At 41.1% G+C, this 24,376-nt stretch overlaps 1 protein-coding gene across 2 annotated transcripts in view; it reads left to right on the forward strand.

Annotated features, from left to right (window-relative positions):
- Positions 1-24,376, forward strand: part of Nedd9 (neural precursor cell expressed, developmentally down-regulated 9) — a 165,079-nt gene that overhangs the window by 113,388 nt on the left and 27,315 nt on the right. For both annotated transcript variants that reach the window (XM_070024566.1, XM_070024564.1), the window contains one exon: positions 19,067-19,513. In XM_070024566.1, the coding sequence (XP_069880667.1) occupies positions 19,067-19,513 (447 nt within the window). The remainder of the gene's footprint in view (positions 1-19,066; positions 19,514-24,376) is intronic.

Here is a 24,376-nt window from a genome sequence, read left to right on the forward strand (position 1 = left end):
GAATATGACTTGCTCAGCATACCCCATCTAAAGAGGCAAGCAGTTTCCAAGGAATCTGATACAGTAGCAGATTGCAATAAACTGGTTGGGATGTGTTTTTTTGGGGGGAGGGAGGTGGAGAAAGGGGGAGATGATGAATAGACATGAATCCTAGTATTTTCAAATAAGAGAGCAATTATTAAAGTGAATTTTGGCAAGGTGGCTATACTTTTGGACTGACATATTGTATTAACTGCCGAACCTTCAGGATTGTGCTACTTGGGAGTTACTTTGCTTTCTTTCTGAAATATGTCACTTCTCGCCTATCTTTTTTTTTTTCAATGTAAGGTTGTAAATGCTTTTTCTAATTGATAGCCAACGGCTAACCTCAGTGATAAATCTTGGGTTCAATAGCTATAAATCTTGTTCAAAATAATGCCCCGCGTCTTTCTTGTAATGTGTGAATTATAGCTTTTGAAACAGAACTTTCTGAAAGCAGAGGTATCATTTTCGCCCAACTATCAGCTTTCTATATCTGCATTGAGAAGGAAGATCCCAGCACAGGATGATCCTAAAGAATATTAATATTTGAGAGATGCAATCAGAAGCCAGGCACTAGTGGCTTGTGCCTATAATCCTAGCTATTTAGGAGGCTGAGATCTGAGAATCACAATTCAAAGAGCCAGCCCAGGCAAAATAGAGACGCTTATCTCCACTTAACCAGCAAAAAGCTGAAAGTGGGAGTATAGCTCAAATGGTAGAACACCAGCCCTGAGGGAAAAAGCCAAGTGTAAGAATGAGGTCTTGAGTTCAAGCCCCAGTGTTGGCTAAATAAATACATACATACATACATAAAAATTTCAAAAATGCCATCAGAAACAAATTCTACTACCAGGAAGGAAAGTTCTCTTTTGAAGTGGTTGGCTTCATAATTCCACAGTCTCTTCATTTAGGGCAGTGATAAGGCGAGATGCTATTCTACTCAGACTGACTTTTGAAATTCATTCTCTCTCTGTAGCTGAATATAAAGTGGCTTACAGAGAAAAGAGAAAGTATGCTTATATTTATCACCAGAAAGTTAAGTGGCTGAAATGAACATTGTCTAAAACGTGTGACCAAGTCTTCAGTCACTTTTATTAAATGACCTCATCATCTGTAGCTTTACACCTGATGGAAATATCATGGTGACTGACAGTGTAAATTGCAACTGGCATTCATGAAGAAAACTTGCCTCTTGGCTGGGTCTCAACAGTGTTGACACTCTGCCCAATGATATAAATACATGATTATTAATCATAGGTGGACCCCAGGAAAAAAATGCAGAAATTTCCAACTCAGCAAATGACAGATTGGTACTTGAATAGTAGATGACTTTATTGAAAGAGAGGATTTGCTATTTTAAGTAAAAGAAACAACACAAAAGTAGTAGAGTGATGACATTCATGGAAATTTGCCCTCACAACTGAGGACTGTCCTATTTAACTCTCCCAATAACTCCATGAAAGTTTTAATTCTTAGGCCCATTTTCAAATGTGGAAATTGTGTCAAAGAGAGGCATAGGGATTTATCCAATACCAAGGCAGCTGGTGAGCACTGGATTCCAAGTTAGGTAACATTGCTCTAAAACCCATAATTCAGCCATTATGAAGAGAAAGAACTATCTTTGACCTCCCTGATTAATACTTTCTTGTTTCAGAAATTTCAAGACCATTTCATCCCAAGTATTCCTGCATGATAGATTTTTCTGTAATTTTTAAGCATATTATCTTTACAAAGCAAAGCGAAATGCATGTTTGGCAGTTGTTTCATTTGAGTTACTTAGGTAGTAAAACAAGGTAATTATTAGACTGTAAAATCCAGGAGTCAGAAATGACCTCTTAAATACTATGTTACTTTATAAACTATAAATTTAGCACAGACTCAAAAATGATCATCAAGAGATTTATAAAGCAGACCTTAAAAGGTTTTTAGCTATTGCCGACCAGATAATCTTGTTCAGCAACTTCAGGAATCATAACTAGAGAATAACCAATCTTTACTCATTTTCAATTTAAAATCTACAACTTCAGGCCTGCTGGCAATTATTCACAATAATCATAAAAGCTGTGGAATGTAATCTGCTACTTTAGGCAAACCTTCTAAGTTAGCACATACCTAGTCTATTTGAATTTTACTATATTTTTTTTTATTTATTCATGGGAAAACTGTAGTTATTCTCATATGTATTTAAAGTTCCATTTCTCTTAGGAGAGATTCAGTCTTTATGGTAGGAAATTGTGAAGGCTTCCTTTATTAAAAACGCCTCACAAAATCCTTTTCATATGTACAGTATGTTCCACAGGGAAAACAAACATGGATTTAGTTTGTTTGTTCACAGAAGGTGTGCTCTTAAGAATCCAGACGTGGCTGATTGCTCCAGTTTTACATGAGGATGATTGACAGACTCTTTGACCTTACTTTTAAGTAAAAGTCCCATAGTCTTGCCCACTTCAGGCAGGTCAGATCCCAGGCCCCTCCAACTTCATGCTCTGACCTGGAAGGTACTCATCAGTCACTGCTTTCTGACCTCTAATAGCCAAGAAGCTTTTGTGGCTTTGCCAAATTTATAAACTCTTATGTGCCCACAGTAAAAGTTTTAAGTATTTATCTAGGCTACCATGCAGAAAATTATTCTTAAACATTTTGACTTTAGAAAAAGTACAGATGGACCTTGAGATACAATGAGGAAAGTTACAATCTGAAATTCCAATTTGTGTTCTGGTTGAATGGGGACAAAGCAAGTCAACAGAAGGAGAAAGTGTATGATCAAACACTTCTGAGGGGAACTTTGAAGTTATTTTTATTTTCTCAACCTTGCTTAAGAAGCAAATGAAAGAAAGTCTTTGATTTAGCCAATACAGCCATCACAACCATTTATAACTCACAAAATTTTCTAATTTTCTCTTTGCTCTGATATTTTGGCTTTAAGTTCTTTTACTCTAAATGGTTTATAGGTTTCCATCCAAAATTGGAACTTCTGCACCCCTTCTTTTGAAATCTTGTATGACACCTATGAATTTGAAAATGATGAATGAACTGTTAACTTTGTTATTTAGCAAACCCACTTTCAGAGCAAAATCATTTACCTACACAGAAATGAAAATGTTTATGGAATTGTAGTGGTTCTAATAATCCCAAGATTAGCAAGTTACATAGTATACGATATACTAGGAGTTCTTTTAGCATCCTTTTCTGGTTGAAATACACTTCACTCCTGTTCTCTGTAGCTTTCCATCTTCCCACACCTGCAGTCTTCTCTAAATAAACAAGCAAACAAACCCTTCTTCTCTGCTTTTCAACCCCCTCTGCAAATTACCTGTCCCTTTCATGTCTGTCACTGGATCTTATTTTTTCATAAGCACATTCCTTGTGCTTCTCTCCGTAGGGCTTCTCCTTCACATACACAGTCATGTAAGTGACAGTGTTAATAGACATCCTATACCCCTTATCCTGTCTTCTCCTTGACTCTGCTGTGTGTGTGGGAAGCACTGTTCCCTAGCTCTCACTTTCATTGGCTCCTGTGCTTACGTGACTTGCATAGCCTTGGCACTTCTCACTAGTAAAGTCTCCTTCCCTATCATATACTCCATAAAACAATCAAAAGCTGAAACCTTTGTCTCCTATAACCCCTTACACAGGCCTTACGTTCTCACCTCTGCCCTTCTCTGTGAGCCAAGACCTCACTCCAATCAAATCACTGTCTAAATAATAACTAAAATTAACTCACATAGGTTACCTACAGGACTATTCTAAGGAAATGCCGTTGAATATGAGAAACTCATAGTTTATTTGTATGTAGGGAAGGACTCATTGACATACTTGGAAGACAAAGTATGATCAAGAATCTACTAAGCCCTGAGGGGCAGGAACTTGGTCTTATATGCTTTTGAGACATGATAGAGTATGGGCATTAGAGAAAGATGTTTCTGTTTCTTTGGCTTGAAACACTGTGATCTTCAGCAAGTTAAGCCCTCAGACTTTCAGATTTACCTGTGTAATAGAGATAATTATAGCTGTCTCATATTATTGTTCTAAGATGGAAGCTAATGTACAAAGTATTTACCATGGCTCTACTTACCTCTGGTAAGTAGACAATGTTGGCTAGCCCCAGCACTCTTGTGTAGTAGGTACTCAATAGATGTTGATAGAAGTGTGGGGCTGAGTGAGCACTGGTGACTCATACCTGTAATCTTAGCTACTCAGGAGGCTGATACCTGAAGATCATGGTTCAAGCCAGCCCAGGCAGAAAAGTCCATGAGACTCTTATCTCAACAGCAAAACACTAGAAGTGAAAGTATGCTTCAAGTAGTAGAGTGCTAACCTTGAGTGAAAAAGTCAAGTTAGAGGACAAGGCCCAAGGCAGGCACTGGTGGTTCATACCTGTAGTCCTAGCTACCCAGGAGGCTGAGATCTGAGGTTCAAAGCTAGCCAGGGAAGAAAATCTGTGGGATTCTTATCTCCAATTAACCACCAGAAAACCAGAAGTGGGGCTGTGGCTAAGAGTGATAGAGTACTAACCTTGAGGAAAAAAGCTCAGGGACAGTGCCGCCCAGTCCCTGAGTTCAAGTCCTACAACCAACAAAAGATAGAGGTAGGGAGAAAGCGAGGGAGAACATTGGTGTTTAAATCTCCGTTACTATGTTAAGATGGTTGTTGCTGTTAAAAATTCCATAATCCTGATAGGAAATATAAAAATGCTGATCCCTGGCATAGAAACCTAACAGCATACCTCTTGCACAGGGCTCCATTTACTCGGCCTCTTCACTCTTATTAATAAGACTTTATATTCCTGAGACCAGAGGACTTGCTTATAGTGAGTCCTCTGCCAAATTACATAAAACACACACACACACATCCATTTAAAAGTGTGTTCATGTCCTGTGATATAGTGGAAAGAAGATGGGTTATGTTTCTAATCCCACTTTTTTTTTTCCCTACCAGTACAATTTTCAATGAGCTGTTTTAGACTTCTGTTTTCCTTACTAGTAACATGGGGTTGACAATACTTGCCTTGTAAGAAGTTTATAAAAACATAATACATGAAGTCATCAGTTGCTAGCACATAGTAGACATTTGATAAATGTCAGATGTTATATGATGTTATAGGACACATGTATGTGTCTTATATGTAAACATACATATATATATGTATTGCATATATATATAACAACTACATGAATAGTATTGAGTATATGACAGCAATTTTTCATGGGGAAGCTTGTAGAAATAGCTGTATATCTATACAGATAGGTAGATATATATACAAGCATTATACAGATAAAAGTTTAAGAGGAAGCATTAATGAAACTGTTTGCCTATAACAAAAGTATTAGTGAGGAAAAGAGAATCTCCTAAGTCAAATATTAAATAGTAAAGTCAAAGTATAAAATGAAATAAAATAGTACAGTCCAAAGAAGATGAGCTGGGAGTTTACAGTTGAAGTTTGGGATCAATTCTACCACATCTTGTTACCATCAGGGTGACGTCAATGTAAAGTAAGAGGACTTGGATATCTATTTTTAGATCATTTTAGGGTTAGAAAGAAACAGACAAATTGGTTTGGAATGCCAGCCACTAGGACCACGGCAGTAACATATAGACTTAATTACCAGGCCTTCCTGCCAAGATAAATGCACCAGGGCTATTGGGAAGAAATACAATATTTCCAACTTAAAATACCAGAGTAGAGCTGCTGGTTTCCTAGGCAACAGATGATTGCAAAGAGCCTGGGCATGGAAAGAAGACAAAAAAAAAAAAAAAAAAAGCCCAAAGCCCTGTTTATGCTTTGTGCACAGCACCGCCTTCATCTTATTTACTTTGAGCATTCCAGCCATCTCCCTATGGTAATTCTTACTGGCTAATGAGGGCTCCACGCTCAGCCTGGCTGCAAAGGCTCTTCCTGCAGAATCTTCTCTTTTGAGATAAATGGCCTTGTGGGTGACCTTTTCCACCCTCCACTGGAAAAGATGAATCTTGTATAAGGTCTTTTCAGTAAGCAGTGCTATCTCAGTGAATTGAGGCATGTTCTTTGATGCTGTGGTCCTGGCACTCCACACCATGACTACTTGTTATGTGTGATGGCATTTTTCATGGTTGAAATAGGGGACAGGAGGCTGCTGGTTATGGAGATATTAAAATTGCTAGTGGAATTTTTTCTGATATATCGCCTAGGCCTCACCATGAACTACTAAATCCCAGGATACTTTTTTAAAAACACATAGTCCAGTTCTCTTTAATCCCTCTCCCCAACCGCTAATGGTGTTTAAATGGTGTCTAAGTTAAGTGGTTCATAATCCCTATTCAAGGCTGGGTCCAATGATTCAGAGGTATCATATTTCTTGGCAAACCCTGACATTGCAAATTACAATTCCTCTTATTTCTACTATGCTGAGGTAATAGTTAATGCTCACTAGAAATAAAGATAGAATAACCATGGACATGTAAAGCCACAATGTTTGATAGCTCCTTTTAAAATCAGTTTTAATTTCTGTCTTTACTCTTGTGGGAGGGGCTATGGAGGTTCTCTGTGAAGCTCAATGGATACTTGTAGTAACCAAAACACAAGTATGATTAAGACTTGAAGCCCTGTGCCAGTGGCTTATGCCTGTAATCCTAGCTGCTCAGGAGCTAAGATCTGAGGATGAAGGTTTGAAGCCAGACCCAGCAGGAAAGTGTGAGACTCTAATCACACACACACACTCTCACACACACACACACACACACACACACACACACACACACACACACACACACACACACACACACACACACACACACCAGAAACCAAGTAGCAGAGGACTAGCTTTAAGCAAAAAAGCTCAAGGACATAGCCCAGCTACTGAGTTCAAGCCCCAGGACCAGCACAAAGAAAACAACTTTGAACCTCATTCCTTCCTTAACAGTATTCCATTTTCAGATAGTATGATATGTCATTCCTATTTTCCCAAATTACTTTGTGTTAAGCAGAAGCCCTGTTCTATGTCTTGTGCAGATGAGTTAGTCATGATCTTACTGATTTATGGCTGTTGATTTGTTTCCATTAACTTAGTATTTCCACCCACAGGTAATGTGGGGTCATCTTGGGCTTCTCTGTCCTTGGTCCATTGTAAAGAATGATCTGGGCTTCTCTTTCCTAAGTCTGCCTCTGCTCCCCCCAGAAAGCAATAACATTCAAAGCAAGAACCCGGGAAATGGCAAAAACACAAACTTGTAGACACTCTAGCCTTCTCAGAGCTGTTGTTTAGAGTCAAGACATGTCAGTTAACAATAAGTAACTATTTTCACTGTTCTTGTTTCTGGCACTGTGTTATAACTCCAGAGCTTGGAAAGGAATGGGTCTATGAACCAGCACAGATGTGTCACAACTTTGAAGCCCTGTCTCCCAGGATAAGAATAGAACTTGTTCCTCAAAGACATACACAACTTGGGATAGTCTCTGATTCTGGGATCCACTTCACTTAGAATTTAGTGTCATTAAGTGTACCTTAAGGAGGACTCAGAGAATAAAACACCACCAATACAGACAGCCCAAGAACCTTCTTTCTCTTTGTAACTCTATTCATCATGAGGCAGGACTTCTGGACATGCTCCCAGATGCCCAGAAGCCCCAGAATGATACCTCATTTCCTTTTCAAGATCATTTTGTCAGGGCTGGGAAGGTGGCTCAGTGGTTCTTGCCTTGAATGCATGAGGCCCTGGGTTCAATTCCTCAGCACCACATAAGCAAAAAAGAAAAAAGCTGGAAGTGGCGCTGTGGCTCAAGTGGTAGAGTGCTAGCCTTGAGCTGAAGAGCTGAGGGACAGCGCCCAGGCCCAGAGTTCAGGCCCCACGGCCAGACTCCCCCCCCCAAAACAACAACAACAACAACAACAACAAAACGATCATTTTGTCAATCAGAGAACATGTTGTATTGCCTCAGTCACAGACTCAACCAACCTCTATTTTTCTCTCAAAACCTAAATTCAACCAAGACAAATCTATTATAAAGAAATATGTTGAGAGGCTGGGAAGGTGGCTCAGTGGTAGAGCGCTTGCCTTGTATACATGAGGCCCTGGGTTTGATTCCTCAGCACCACATAAGCAAAAAGAAAAAAGCTGGAAGTGGTGCTGTGGCTCAAGTGGTAGAGTGCTAGCCTTGAGCTGAAGAGCTGAGGGACAGCACCCAGGCCCAGAGTTCAGGCCCCACGACGGGACCCAAAAAAAAAAATATGTTGAGTGTATAACTTCTGTTTGGGGTTTCGAATTTGTACAATTTTTGAGGATATGTATATCCAACTTTTGCAAACCAAACAGTAGGACATATGGTCTTACAATAGGAAGGATATTTGAAACTAGGGACAGTCTTGGAAAGTTCAGGAACACATGGTCACTCTATAGATGGTCAACCTGAGCTGCTCTAGGCATCAATTAGCTCTACAAGCAAAGCCTTATCTTACCTTCCCTAAGGGCCTTCAAAATTATTTTTCTTTACTGAACTGTCAAGGTGATGTGCAGAGGAGTTATAGTTAAATAAGTCAAATAAAGACTGTATTTCTTTTTGAACAGTATAACCCCTTCCCTTGCTTTCTCCCAGTTTTTCCCTCTCATCCCCACCCACAAGTTGTCTAGTTCATTTTTAACATAGTATATTTGAGGAAATTCTTTATAGAGAATCACCAGTTATACTTACTGGGAAATAATAAAATGCTTCTTTTCTTTTTCCTCCTGAAAAATAGACATGTTAGGAAATGAAAGCAAGCTAGAGTTGAAATCTAGACTTATTTGGCACATCTGAGAGTGTAAAGCACTGAGGGGGATTGTATTTCAATTGTTCTGGTTGTAAAGCTGGTCCAGGTAGTTCCCTGCCTCATAGCCCGCAGCACTGTGTCAACCCTCCTGCCTGCCTTATTAAGATCTTAATTACAGACGCAGCTTAATTCATGGCTGAAGGGAAAGAATTTTGTTTCTCTGAACTGTGTCTGCTTTTTGGTGTGGCAGGTGTAATCACGATGAGATCATTTCTGGTTTGTTTTCTTTTCCCAGAGGATGTTGGTTTTTTTAAAAAAAATTCTTTGAAAGGGTGGAATATGATTCGTAAGACCTAATTTCATGAGCTCATCAGAGTGCAGTGGTAATGACTGCTCTGATTTTATAGACTCTTCTGAAGGAATCAGAGTGTTCTGTGTATATAATTTCATGAGTCCTCATAATAATTTTTTTTATAAACAACATGCTTATTTCCCCATTTCTCATGTAAGGAAATAGAGGCATAAAAGGCAATGGTTTTACATCACTGGTCTCACAGTACAAAGACCGAGACTAGACTCTCTTAATTGAGTTTAGTACCCTTCTTTTTATTCATTGCTTGTCAACCTCAGCACAGTTGACACTTAGGGATGAGTAATTTTTTTGGTGTGGCAGACTGGGCTGTACACTCTGGGTGAGGAGTGTGTAGCAATGTTTTAGTCCTCTACCAATTTGAATGCTAGTGACACATGCATATACACACATAGTGTAACAACAAAAAGTCTTCCAAACATCACCGTATTTCTGGTTAGACAGAGTCCTCTCTACTTAAAAACTACCATTCTAAAAGTAATTGCCTCACTGGGCACTAGATGTTCACATCTGTAATCTTAGCCACTCAGGAGGCTGAGATCTGAGGATCATCATTCAAAGCCTAAGCAGAAAAATTGGTGTGACTCTTATCTCCAGTTAACCAGCAAAAAGGCCGAAGCACGGGTGTGTGTCAGGTGGTAGAATATCTGCCTTGAGTGAAAAAGCTAAGAAAGAATGTGATACCTTGAGTTCAAGCCCCAATACTGGCACACACACACAATAATAATAATAATAATAATAATAATAATAATAATAATAATAATAATAATAATAATAATAATAACCCAATGGGGTTTAGATTATACAAACAAAAAAACCCTCTCTCTGTTTGCCATAATTTTATCATGACTGAGGTTGAGCTTAATGTAACAGATCTTAACCAAAAAGTGACTTTCTGTTATAGTCTAGCTCCAACTAGTTCAAGAAAATACCACAAAATACTAAGAAATATAAGATCTCTGGGTCAAGTGTAAAATCCTCAAGCCATTTTTAAGGCAGCTAGTTCTCCAAAGCCTTACTCGGGTTTCTTTCTCTACATATATACCCCGTCTCAAATATGGATCTAGAGCTCAGCCTTTAAGAACATTGTTTTAGTCTCATGACTTAGAGGAGATGCTGCAGCTTCTAAGTTTGGAAGCTTCTAAGTTTATTAGTGTCAATGCTCACTGCATTGCTCTGTGCAACAGAGGTTCTGACAGGACCTTACAGGATAAGTAGATAATGGGAATCAGGCACCAAACCTCAGTCAGGTGACATCTAAAAACATCCCAGCAAGGAAGGCATCCCAGGGTTCATCAACCAGATTCTGGCCAGAAGACAAAGGTTGTCAGTAGTTGTTGTATTTCCATTGGTGGGTTTGCATCTAACCTTGGGCATAAACCTTGAAGCCTGATGACAAGATGGAAATGTAAGCATGAAAGGACCTTTTTTTTAAATCCCAAACACTTTATTAGACGTTATCAGTTGTGCATTTTGACTTATAACAAGTGTTATTTTATTATTTTTTTTAGAAATACACTTTTAGCAATACACTGTAGTAGAGTGGGCTGAAGTCTTCTTTTTCTTTGTAACTTAACTCTCATTTCTCTTCCCCGAGTACCTGGATGTTTTAGGGATTTGTCTGGACAGGCAGATAGATATGACTGGATGCCTGTATTGTAATGTTGGCTGAGATCCAGATGGCTGTTTTATTGTTAATAAAACCTATCTTTTGGGTGAGTGGGTGTCAGGACTTCATCATTATATGGCGCCTGTCAGATTTATCTAGGGAAAGAACCCTGGAAAGAGTTGTGCCTGCCTCATGTTTTTGATCCTTTGCCAATACACTGTACTGAAACCAGGCAACCTGAGACAAATGCTTATACATTCTAAGGTTTAATAGCAAAAGTACTAAGTTCTAAAATGGAAAAGATTCTCAGGAAGGGCATGCTGGTCCAAGGGGAACTCCCTGAGGAGGGGAACCAGGTATGATCGCTGGCTCTGCTGCCAATCGAATCCAAGATCCTCTGGAATATGAAACAAAGATATTGGGTTAGATTGATTCCTTCTTACTCTAGAATTCTACTATTCTACTAGTTCTGGTCAAGTTCTGGCTAAGTTTCTCGTCCACCTTTAAGACCCTCAGGGATTACTAATGTAAATCTCATGGACCACAGATGAATGGAAATTTGAACTTTTAAATATATATATATATATATATATATATATATATATATATATATATATATATGATCATCAGCCTCATAAGAATTTAGTTCATTTTCCTTAACTATTGTCAGCAGTCAAATTCATCTTCCACAATGAGTTAAGAAATAAGAGAAGCAAGCTTGGAAGTTGAATGCATACAAGCACACAATCTATTCACCCATTTGTAATGTTTCTTACAGGACATAAACAATATGCTTTAGGCTTTTGCTGGATTTATACTAAACAAATCTCATCCTATATATGCTTTTGTCTTCTATCAACCTGAAAGTACAAAAAACTAAATGGTGATTATTTAAACACAAGGAATGATAAGAGTCTAGCATTTGAGGAAACACTTTTCCAATCTCACACGGATGCTGACCTTATCTTGTTACCAAATCTGCCCCAACTGAAGTTTCTTCCAGAGAGCTCTATATTCAAGTTTTCAATGAACATTAGAAATTTTCACCGGCTGTCAAGAAATAACCTCATTTTGCTATACACTCAGTTCCAGATGATCTTACATCAAAAGGAACAGACCAGTGTAGCAGAGATGTTAAGATTCCCAAACAGAGCCTTATGGGTAACCATAGACTGAATACTCCCTAACCTCACACATAGGAAATATAAATGGCGTATTGTGCAATGGCAGAAAGTACCTTTGGGAGAAAATCATTTTAAAGCACCTGCCAATAAGAAATGCTCCAAAGACAATGCTGTGGCTAAAGTTCACAGAGCTGGGAAATCTAAGAAAACTTGAAGACTCAGGGCAAAGAGAATGGAGTAAAAAGATTCAACAACTCATGTAAGCTTTTTGTCCATCATTGGGATTTAGAAGATCACTTAGCAGAAAATAAAACCCATTGGCTGAACTGCAGTCCAGGTGCTAGATGAACCTTTAGTGGTGATAAGTCTGACTGATGTTTAATGGGATTCTACTGTTGGCTTTTCTATGGGCTAATTCAGATTATCATAAAAAGCATGTTAGAATATAATCAACAGTTATTACCCAGAAGACATTAGGATCATATACCATATATACAAATTCCTATATTGGAAGTTTCATGTCTGCTACTTAGTAATACCAAGAAAAATCCATGTCAAAACTATCTATATTCCCAATCTTCATATGCAAGAATTAAAATCCTGACACTTGTACATATACATATTTTCTGACTGCAGCTCTTTCTCTGGTGAAAGCCTACATAACCTACTTCATCAGAGGAGATGATAAAGAGGGGAGGAGAAATGTAATTGAAAGGGTTTGACCCTTCTCAGAGCAAAGCCGACTTTTATCTGTACACACAAAAGCACAAGAGCCTGTCTTTCTTTTCCCCAGTGTGCCCTGAGGCTGACCTTGGTGATGTTCTTCTCTCAGCTGCTTCCTTTAGAACTGATTTCCTTGACAATGGCCATTTCCTTTTAGTGGGTCTGTTTCTCAAGGTCTGGCCTTTGCTATGCTTGTATGTGTGCATGTATGAGAGTCTACCAGCATCCCTGGCTAACCTTTGAAGGGATTCAGCACAGCAAAGTAGTGTTATCATGAATGTGGTAGCCGTGAGGCCTTGGCAGGATCCCCTGTATAAATATAGAATGAAGCAAAAATAATAAGAGGAAGCTGAGCCATTGATGATGCTATCAGCCTTAGTGAGTGACACAACAGCCATTGTGTCTCATTTCTTTCCAAAGACCAACATGAATGGTCATGGAAATTACATGTCACACCTCTCTACACTGGGAAAAGCAGATAATTTCCCTGGCAGTGGAAATGATAAACTTTCTTGACATTTTGATAGCAGAGATGGGGGCGGGGGAGAGAAGGGAAAGGCAGGGGAAAGTTTGATGGGGTGGGGGGGATTAATCACGTGACCTAAGCTTTGTCTTGTACTGTAATTGCTCCCAACTTCTCAGGCATAGCTTGGGAAGCAGGAAGCGCAGAACTGAAATGTCCTGGGAAATTATTTGAATGGTGCTCTGTCACCTACCAGATACACACAGGGAGAGAAACCCTTCAAAGAAACCATTGTATCTCATCTCCCAGGGATGGTCAGTTACTCTGAAGCCTTCCTGTTTGCTCAGTAGTTGTGAACACTGGGTTCAGGGGGTCAGGCTCCCCATCTGCGTCATTGTCCTGTTTAAACAGGGAGGGGCAGGCATTTCCCTGATTATGGTCGCCCATGCTCTTTAGCTGTTAGGCTTGAATGACTTGGACATACCATTTATCTTTCTGCTTAGTCCATCTCTGTCTGCACATGCATGTAAAAGTTTTAAACACATGTCTTGTTGAATTTCCTAAAACACAATCTTGCCCTCCCTGCAGAGAACTATGAGATCAGAGGCTAGAACCCATTTCAGTGGAGCAGTTATTGAATGAGCCTGCATTTTGTTTCAGACACTAGAATAAAGTTTTGGAAATGCAAATGAAATTAGACTACATCCCTGAAGTTAAGGAGTGCATAGCCCTGGATAGGGTAAGCTGTGCTGTAAAGAAATGGTTTGATAGGAAATGGAAGGGAATCAGATCTGTTTGGGTTAGAAAACTATTCTGGGGGCTGGGAAGGTGGCTCAGTGGTAGAGCGCTTGCCTTGCATGCATGAGGCCCTGGGTTCAGATTCCTCAGCACCACAGAAGCAAAAAGAAAAAAGCCAGAAGTGGCACTGTGGCTCACGTGGTAGAGCGCTAGCATTGAGCTGAAGAGCTGAGGGACAGCACCCAGGCCCAGAGTTCAGGACCCACAACTGCACCCCCCCCAAAAAAAGGAAAACTATTCTGGTTGTGTGAAAGGTTAGTTTTAAGGTAGGAAGAGACTTAATGGAGGAGAGGAGAGCCAGTTGGGAAGTGATTGCTGTGTTCTAGAAAAAATCAAACCTGTCGAGGAAATAGCATAAGAAATGTCTAGTCTAATGCTATGATAGGGATTTGGGTGCTCTCTGTGTTGAGATGCCATGGTGCACATTAAATTTCCTTTACAGAGAAGTGCAAGGGACTTTGGAACTTAATCACCTCATGGATGGTGGGGGAAATGGTCTGAAATGGAGAAGGCAGAGAAGAAGACAGAGGGACTGGGGACATGGCTCAAGTGGCAGAGGGCTTGCCCAGCAAATGTGGTTTGAACACAGTATACTTAAGATGGGGGCAAGATTCCAGAAAGATAGACACAGAGGGAGAGGGGGAGGGAAAGGGAGTGGAAGAAAGAGAGAGAGAGAGAGAGAGAGAGAGAGAGAGAGAGAGAGAGAGAGAGAGAGAGAGAGAGAGAGAGAGAGAGAGAGAGAGAACGAGAACAAGGAAGTGGGCCATGGAACCATGGAAGAACTAAAATGAAGAATTTCAAGAAAGCATGAGGTAGGGATTGCTGTTAGACTGTTACAAACATTCCTGGAATGAGTTTATAGCCTTAAATCTAATCTCCATTAAAGGCACAGCCTTTGTTGACAGGTACATTTATTTGACTTTACTAAATACTGTCCTAATTCAGGACCTAGAGGCAGGACGCCCACCTTCTTATTCCCAGCCCTAAAAACTTCTTGCCTGGTGACATACAAAATCATTAACATCTAGAGCTTTCTCTTGTTCGGTTGTCAGGTGAAAGAGCTAGACTCTGCCTCATCTGGGAGAGTCCCTTTTGGCTTTCAAGTTCTGTGTCCTGTGCTGGGCTCAGCTCTAGCTGTACTTCCAGTATCTAGAAGCTTACATCCAGCTGGGTATAGAATTACACAGCTGCTCTCTCTCCTTGATTTGTTTCTGTGTTGACTTTCCCTCCCCTGGAGATAAATATCAGTGGGTCTAAGGGTGTTGAGAAAGAGCAGATCTTGAATAGACAAACCAGCTTTTCTGAGAGCCTAACTTTGTGCCCTCAAGGAATCACACCTTTCCTCTAAAGAAGTAGAACCCCTCTCGCCCCCCCCCCCACACACACACTTCTTTCCTGAACGGTTAACTTTTCTTGATTTGACTACTTAAACATTAGTGAAATGTTTGTGCTGTGGCTGAAGGTGATTTTATCTTCTTACTGAAATAGGGCTCCAATATCTGTACAATACACACACAAAAGCCAACCTCGCCGGGCGCTGGTGGCTCACACCTGTAATCCTAGCTACTCAGGAGGCTGAGATCTGAGGATCGCGGTTCAAAGCCAGCCCAGGCAGGAGAGACTGTGAGACTCCTATCTCCAATAAACCACCAGAAAACCGGAAGTGGCGCTGTAGCTCAAGTGGTAGAGCACTCGCCTTGAGCTGAAGAGCTGAGGGACAGCGCCCAGGCCCAGAGTTCAAGCCCCACGACCGACAAAAAAAAAAAAAGCCAACCTCTTTCTTCGTAGTTTTCCCTGCTTTATAATACATTATATGCTGCTGGGATCTGATGAGATTTATCCATAATTTACCAAGTAATAAAATTATTTTGTCTAGGAAGATCTCTTGGATGCAATTTGTAGTTTCATGATTGCTGTTTATTAAAAAAAATAGGAGTGGTGGTTACTAGCGCTTACTATAAACTCAGAGACATGTTGCTTTGAGGTATCAAGTTTTTATCAAATGTAATTGTGAGCTAGAGAAATAGTAGATATAGGCTAGGCATGGTTGTATATGCCTTTGGTTCCAGATACCTAGGAGGTAGAGGTAGAGGAAGAAGGGTTCTAGGCAAATTTAGTATAACAACGTATCAGAAAAAAAAAATTAAAAGGCATAAGGCTTTGGGGCATGGTTCAAGTGGTAGAGCATGAAGTGATGAGTTCATGTAGCTTAGTGTTCTGGAAACAAATTGAATCCAAAATCCCTAGTTCTGTTTCCACCTCTGCCTACAACCTATGACTGTGGACAGATCTATGAAATAGATAGGTCCAAGTAATTTCTACAGGTCTTTGAAGCTGTGTCTTCTTGCAGTGGAGAGAGACTGAGTATAGACATTAGCCCTCTATAACTTTCCCAGAAGAAAAGTTATTGCCTTGACTTGGAAAGTTATTTCCAGTCAAGGCTGAGAATAGCTACCAGTCTATGAATGGATGTTGGGCTAGTGCTGGGTTCCTTGCCACCAACAACCATGGGAAGTTTTCCTTGAATCCTTATTTCTATAGTTACTAGGGAAGAATGGAGGGATGTCATGGGCAACAAGGAAGCAGAGACCCCCCACAATGCCCACCATGGGCTGATGGGGGCGGGGCTCTGAAGCATGCCCAGAAACAAGCAGCTTCTGAGGCTTATGTGGAAACATTGGCATGCTGCTTGCCAGGGAGGGAAGGTTACTGGGACAGGCAACAAACAATATCCAACCTGACTCCCACATGGGGATTTCTATCTGCCCTTGATCAAGCATGCTCAGTGCTCTCTTCAGAGCCTCTTGGTGTTCCAGGAGTTGGAAGTGACCCAACTCCCAAATGCCTCCAGCTGATTTATGCTGATTGAGTGTGTAGCCCTTTACTTGTCTATTGTTTACTGGGCCCAAGTTTATTGCTTCTGGTTCCACTGAGGGGTCTCCTTACCAGCCACTCCCTGGTATTGACTTTTGGCCCAAAAGAAAGGGAAAAGAAGAGAAATAGTGAGCTCCTTTCCTGCTCTGCAATTGCAGTCCATCTCTGGTAGAGTTGGTTTTCCCTGAAATCAATTTGGTAGAAAGGACCAGAACTTGTTCTCTATAATATCTATGACTTTTCTAAATGAAAGAACGTCCAATTACATACTCTTCCAAAAAAGGAAGAAGAAAAAAAAGGAGGAAAATTTAAAGCCACACAATATTCTCTAATGTTTCCACAAACTAGAATAGAATGTTACCCAATTTTATCTTTTTGTACACTTCATTGTTAGAGAGAACCCAATGAGTCTGTAACTACAACTGCTAAGTAAAACTTTTACCTGAAACACAAACTCCTTAGTTCCCTTTTAATTTCCCTTACAGCTCACTGAGCTGTAAGTTATGAGCTCATAACGCATGGATTTCAGTCTATCCTTAATCATCACAAAGCTCCTGACACCATTATCTGTGGCTTTGTCTCCTTTCCTTTGGAAAGGAACATGGTTCGCTAGGCAAAGTGGCATATACCTCTAGCCCCAGCACTCAGGAAGCTGAGATGAGAGGGTTCTTCGAGTCTATGGGAGTTTGTAACCAGTCTGAGCAAAATAAGAAAAGCTGGTCATGCATACATACATGCATAAATGGACCTTGCTTAACAGTAGTGGAATTGGACCTTATTCTCAACTCCAGACTAGAGGCAGATCTCCCACACAAGCTACACACATAGCCAGCCAACTGCCTAGCAGAGAACAGTATATAGTGCAAGCCCTATGGTTACCAGCAGAGCCCTGAGGAAGGAGATGAATGAATGCATGCCTGTGTGAAGGAGAAGAAGGCTGAAAAAAATTATATAGAAATATATATATATATATATATATATATATATGTATATCCTGTCCATGTTTCTAGAGAACAAAACAGGGGGCAAAGGCCAAACTAAACCAGCCTCCAATCCCACGAATATGTTATGTTGTGAAATAATGAGACAACCATGCTTTTGGCCTCTATAAATGACCCACACTGCCACGACAGCAGCGCATCCAGACATAAAAACTCGGCACTGGAGAGGTCACTTTCAATTTCTGAGTGTCTGCCATGAATTCAGCCGTTCCTGACTTCTCTGTGCACTGGGAAAGTTGGGGGGGAGGAGAGGTGGGGGGGGGCCCCTGTCGGGCAGGCATGCAGGAATGGCTGCCAGTGAGCTGGGAAACATCTCCAACGCCAAGAAACGAAATCTTCAGAGCCTTTGAAAGGCTTCCAGGAATGTCAGCATGGACTGGCTGCCCGCTCTCCACTGAATGCCTACTTTGGCTGTCTGCTTAGTACTGAATGTGCCAGACAGACTTTCATACAAAGCGAGAGAGTGTTTGGGGCCCAAGACAGGGGAAAGCACGGCCTTGCAGATGTGAATGGTGAGATTCAAGAAGTAGGTGATAACGTGGCAGGATGAGGAAGGCCCACAAGAGAGGAATGAGCAAAAGACCGGGCAGGAAAGAGCTAGCATCCACCTACAAGTGGACACATTCCTGGTAGTTCCCACTGTCAAGTCTGGAGACACAGCCCACTACCACATTGAGTCTCTGCTTGATTTTCATGACACGTTTATATGCCTTGGTTGTAGATTCCCTGTCCCCCTCCTGCCCCAAAAGAAACCTCTGAATCATAAAAGGTATTTTAAAGTTCTGCCAAGGCATATTTAAGTGTACTTTTTTTTTGTCGGTTGTGGGGCTTGAACCCGGGGCCTAGACCCTTTTGCTCAAGGTTAGCGCTCTACCACTTTGAGCCACAGCACCATGGCCAGTTTTCTGGTGGTTAATTGGAGATAAGAGTTTCACAGACTTTCCTACCTAGGCTGGCTTTGAACCATGAGCCCCAGATCTCAGCCTCCTCCGATTAGGTTGGAATGAGTTATTCCCTTCAGCTCACTTTCTTCTAAAAAAGAAAGACAACCGCTTTGTGGAGTGAGCCATTCCCTAGCTCGTTAGCAGTGCGCCTCATAATTCCTTGGCACAGTGCTGCAAAGGGAGAGATCTCTTCTGGTGTCTCCAGCTTTTCTGAGGAGGCAGTCTGATGTCATTGGTGGCAGATGTGGTATGGATGAATCTGTCTTTTGTCTGCACCATCTGTTTTTCTTCTCACAGGCTATTGTTCAGATTTCTTCTTCACTTTTTCCAGGAAGTGTGCGTTTCCTAAGAGCCTAGGCTATTGAGCATGAAAGCTAATATTCTAACATGATGCCCTTCTATTCTTTCTTTCCCAGAATCTTATGGCAAGGGCATTATATGACAATGTCCCAGAGTGTGCTGAAGAGCTGGCCTTCCGTAAGGGAGATATCCTGACTGTCATAGAGCAGAATACTGGGGGACTAGAAGGATGGTGGCTGTGCTCTCTACACGGTCGTCAAGGCATTGTCCCAGGAAACCGAGTGAAGCTTCTGATTGGTCCTGTGCAAGAAAACCCATCCAGTCTTGACCAGCCTACTTCTGGACCAGGGCACCAGACTTTGGGCCAACAGAGGCTCTATCAAGTGCCAAACTCACAGGCAGCATCTCGTGACACCATTTACCAAGTGCCACCTTCCTACCCCAATCAGGGAATTTACCAAGTACCCACTGGCCATGGTTCCCAAGAACAAGATGTTTATCAAGTGCCACCATCAGTACAAAGAAGCATTGGAGGCACCAATGGTCCTCACTTAAGTAAAAAGGTAAGTGACTAACTACAATTTTGTTTCTGCCTTCTTGGAGTTTCCCCGTTTAGACCAATAGAAATATTCCCACCAGGCTCCAGTGACTCAAACCTGCAATCCTATCTCCTGGGGATGTGGATGGTGATTGGAGATTACTATTCAAGGCCAGCCTGGGCATACATTTAAGACCTCCATCTTAGTAGTTAGATGCAGCAGGACAACTCTGGGAAGCAAAATTGGCAAACTTCAATCCAGAGCCGCTTGGTATACATATAGATTCTATTTGAAAAATAACAAAAAGGACTGGGGCAAGACTGAAGAGGTAGAGCACCCATCTAGCAAGCACAAGGCCCTGTACCACAGAAAAGGAAAAGAAAAAGAAATATTTTCAAAATAATAACTAGAAACTTCCAAAGAACAAATATACCAAATGCCCTAACTCATCAATCAAAATAAAAAACATTTCTTGAGACAGGATAGCCCAGACTGGCCTCAAATTTACAATCCTCCTGGCCCTAGCCTCTCAAGCACTGCATTTGCAGGTGTGCACTACCATATGCTGAAACAAACTTTTCTTGAACTACCATGTGCGAAGTACTATTGACCTACAGTCATTATAAATTCCCATGTCAGTCTGGATGGTACTGGTTCATAAATTATTGATCTTCATCTTTCTCATAGCTCTGCTGATAGACCTCCATTCTGTGCTCAAATAGTTTCCAATCTTTTCTAGTTCTTCCTTGAATAGTGCAAGACACCAAACTGCACCTAAACCCAATGTTTCAGCAAGGATCTCCTTTCCAAAAGAGGAATCATGACTTTGTTGGCCTTGCTGGACAAAGAATCCAGCAGAAGTAAAGAGAGAACACAGACTAGGAAGGTTGTCTCCACCAAGAGTTGTGTGCTTGAAGTTTGACTCCTTTAAAACAATAGCTACTAGTAGATTGGGAAGAAGTCATCCCTGTGACTTTGAAATCATTTCTGAGATAAGCCTGAGGTGGGAGTGAAAATAGTGGAACTTAAATGTTTTGGAAGACATCAAGTTTTAGAAGAATACAAGAAAGAGGTGGTGTATTAGTGAAGATCCCATCACTACAACTAAATACCTAATGTAGTCCACACAGTTTTAACCGCAAACCTATGTATATTAGACTTATCTAATATACATATACTTATCTAATTCTAACACTTACACTGTACCAGGATGTTTGGTTGGCGATGTGAGAGGGGGATAGAGATTTACGTTGGATTCCTTAAAATAAAACAAAACCATAAATGCATTTCCTGATCATCTTTTATGCCCCAAAAGTGTGTTAGCAAAACACTTACCAAGGGCACACAATCAGAGTGTACACCCCCTAAGAGAATTTCTTCCAGAAGAGGGAAACCATTTGTTAGACTTGGGTTCCTCAGGCCAGCAATCCCTGGCTAGAGGTAATAGATTGAGCTTTCAAAGTCTTTCTTACACCAGTGGTTTGAGATTCAAAGAAAAGGCCAAACTTGGCCTTTATCTCCAGCAAAGGGGGTGGGGGGCAAGGGAGGAAGAACAGTTGAAAGGTGCAGCTATAAATAAATTCTTAGTCTTGGTGGCTTGCACCTTAAAAATAGCTCTCCCTCATCTGAACTGGTCCCAGGCAGACAGGGGAGGCCAGAACAGGAAATGCCTGGCTGAAAGGTGATGGATCCAACTTTCATCATAGTTTATTTTGGCAGGAAGGTGACATGTTTTTCTTTTTAGACTCAACGTCTTCAGTTCCAAGTCTGGGAAGTCTTAGAGTTCAGACTCTTTCCTATTGCACATACGGCCCGGGCACTGTGGCCTCTCTCCATGGCTCTCATCCTTACAGAGACAGCAGAGGGTCTTTCTGCCTTTCCTTCCCTTCCATTAATGTCAAGGGTGCGGTGCTGGGGTGACGCTTGGACACTCACACTCTGTGCAGCATTTTGTCTTTAGGAAAGAGCACTTTGTGTTTAGGAAAAAGGCAGAGTCCTTTGGGAGCAAGCCATTCCTGGAAGAAAAAACAAAACAAAACCCTGACAGCCCTTCCTCAAAATACACAGTGGAAGTGAAAGCAATGGTGGTATAGGACCCCATGCAGTGGGAATCAGAGCAGTTTCATGGCCAAGATGGAAGGGGTGGGAAGGACATGTCTGCCCCCCCACCCCCCCGCCAATCTTCAAGTGTTCTCCATGACACTTTGACACTCCCTTAAGCGTATCTTAGTGTCTTTGGATCTAAAGACTACATGCATCCATCTACCGTTCCCTGGACCATCTCACACCTCCAAAGGAGTGAATTCGCTTCTGACTTCCTTTCCACCTCACTCAACCTCTGCCTCTTCCTTTTCTTTCTCCTCCTTCATCTCTTCCTTCTCCTCCTTTTCTTCTTTTCTTTCTTTTCTTCTCCTTCAGTCTTCCTCCTTTTCTCATTTATACTTTCTTTTTAACAATCCCTTGCTGTTGTTCTCACTCCTTTCTTTTACTTCCCTCTCTCATTTCCCTCTTTCCTTCATGCCTTCCCTCTGCCCTTTCCTTGTCTCTTCTTTTCCCTCATTCTCTCCTTCCAGCCTGTCTTCTTCCATCCCTCCTTCCTAGTGGAGATGATGTGGCTGCTAAGAAAGGGTTCTAACCTTTTGCCAACAGCATCTGTCCATAATGTCTTCTTGATGTGAACGTTGGTGGGGAAGGGGGGGGGCGTGGTCATACTAAGCTTAAGCCACAACCCCAGAAGATAATTTCCATACAGAAGGGATCAGTTCTAGTTTGTGTGTGTGTGTGTGTGTGTGTGTGTGTGTGTGTGTGTGTGTGTGTGTGTGTGTGTGTGTGTGTGTGTGTGTGTGTGTGTGTGTGTTTCAGCGAGTTCTGGAGTTCCTATTTTAGCAGCTCAACTAATGTTTTCTCTTTTAATTTTTCTCTTTGCTGACTTTACTCATTTCCTTTTAATTTCTCATCTGTAAAATGTTGGTAAGTCCAGTACGAAATGTTCCTAGTCATTGAAGCTGTGGTCTGTAAAAGTCTTTCAACAAGCAAGTGAGGAGGCTGTGGCATTTATAATGAGAGGCATAAGCACAGTGAGTGGAAATGCAGATTCCCACACCTTTGGCTCCAGTTGTCATCACGTAGGTCCGAAGAGGAGTCCAGGAATCTGATCTCATTGAGTCCCTGCTGAGTCTCAAGGGAGGTAGCCCAGGACCACACTTTGAGAAACCCTGCAGAGGATGATGGACTTGGACATGTTCCAACCTGGTTATGATTCGGGCTTTCCATAATTCAAAATTCCCTCCATGTTGCTACAGACTATGAGCTTCAGAAGTTTTATTAACTATGGATTTTTTTTAACTAGTAGATCATTTAAGAAACAATATAATGAACTATGCCTTCTGTCATTTCAACCTTGCTGTCAGGGGAATTTCAGCCTTTACCCAACCTCCTGCAACCCATGCACCGTAACTGACATTCCTCACCCACTAACTCAGCACTGAGCATGAGAATATGCTCAGATAACCCTCCCCATAGCAAGGAGACTGTGTAAGTGTGTGGACTCTGACTCTGGGTCATGGTGTTTCAAGCTGTGCATCCTTTGGCAAGTTACTATGTCCTCTCAGCTTTGACTCTTTCATCTGCGATGGTGCAAATAATAAAAAAAAATGTGAATAATCACCTCACAGGGCTATGGAGAGAATTAAGTGGCACAATATAAAGCCCCCGCCATAGTGTCTAATATAGTGAGAGCTTAAAAAAATGACCTTCCTATCACGAGTTAGTGGCCAATGCTTGTCCTCATAACTGTGTGGGAGGCTGAGATTGGGAGGGTCATGATTCCAGGCCAGCTTGAGGAAAAATGTTGGGGAGACGCCATCTTCGTCAATAGCGGGGTACTGTTTCTCACCTATCATTCTAGCTACTGTGGGAAGCCTAAGTAGACAGATCATTGTCCAGGTATACTTCTGGTCAGGAACTCAGACCCTCTGTCAAAAATAACTAGCACAAAAAAGGCTGGAGATGTTACTCAACAGTAGAGAGCCTGCTCTGTAAGCACAGGCCTTAAGATCAAACCCTGATAACACTGCCAAAATATTTTTTAAAATTTTAACGGCCTTTCCTTTTATATTTTCTTTCCTTTCTCAGAGTTTGTTCGCAACCATGTTACCTGTGTGTGTTCCTTACTATGGAAAAATAACACATTTTTGATTGCTAGTATCCATGATGCCCTTGGAGCACTTGGCTCTCTGATTCAGTAAGAATTCTGCACAGGCTAGAAAAGAATTCTTAGAGTTATCTGAAAACCTTATACACTGACACCTTTAGTTCACTTCACTGGTCTTTTTTTCATGCTGAATTTTGTCCACAGGGCTGGTTTATCCATTAGGTTTTAGAGGCAGAATGCCCAGGGCCTATAAGAATGTTTGAGAGTACAATCAAAAGAACCCCTGGCTCCAAGATATTAAACATACACAAAAAAAACCCTGAAAAATAGGAGTTAATAAACATTTAGACAAATAACTAGGAAACAGAGTCATGTCACACTCATTAAATATTCTTAGTGCTCATGCCTATTCTGTGACATTTGAAAACAATTTGTAAGTTTGATTTTTCTCACTTTGCAAAGACTTCTAAATATGCATGGTGACTGCCAAGATTTCTCCGGCTATTCTAAATTAAATGAGTTTCCAATATCGAGCCATTTGAAAAGCTAAATTAGAAAAAAGAAACATTTTCAATGTTTGAAAGGCAAAACTTCAACTTAATTTAAGAGTTTGGTTTGGATTGTAGCCTCTCAAATGCCCCAAAGCCAAAGGCCTATGGAGATCTGAAATAATTAATTTTTCAGCTTCAAAACTCAGCAAAATGGCCATGCGAATTTTCTCATTGCTGCCTCAT

Source organism: Dipodomys merriami, unplaced genomic scaffold (genome assembly GCF_024711535.1).
Source record: "Dipodomys merriami isolate MVZ:Mamm:240054 unplaced genomic scaffold, mDipMer1.0.p SCAF_16, whole genome shotgun sequence".
In the NCBI taxonomy this organism is placed as follows: Eukaryota; Metazoa; Chordata; class Mammalia; order Rodentia; family Heteromyidae; genus Dipodomys; species Dipodomys merriami.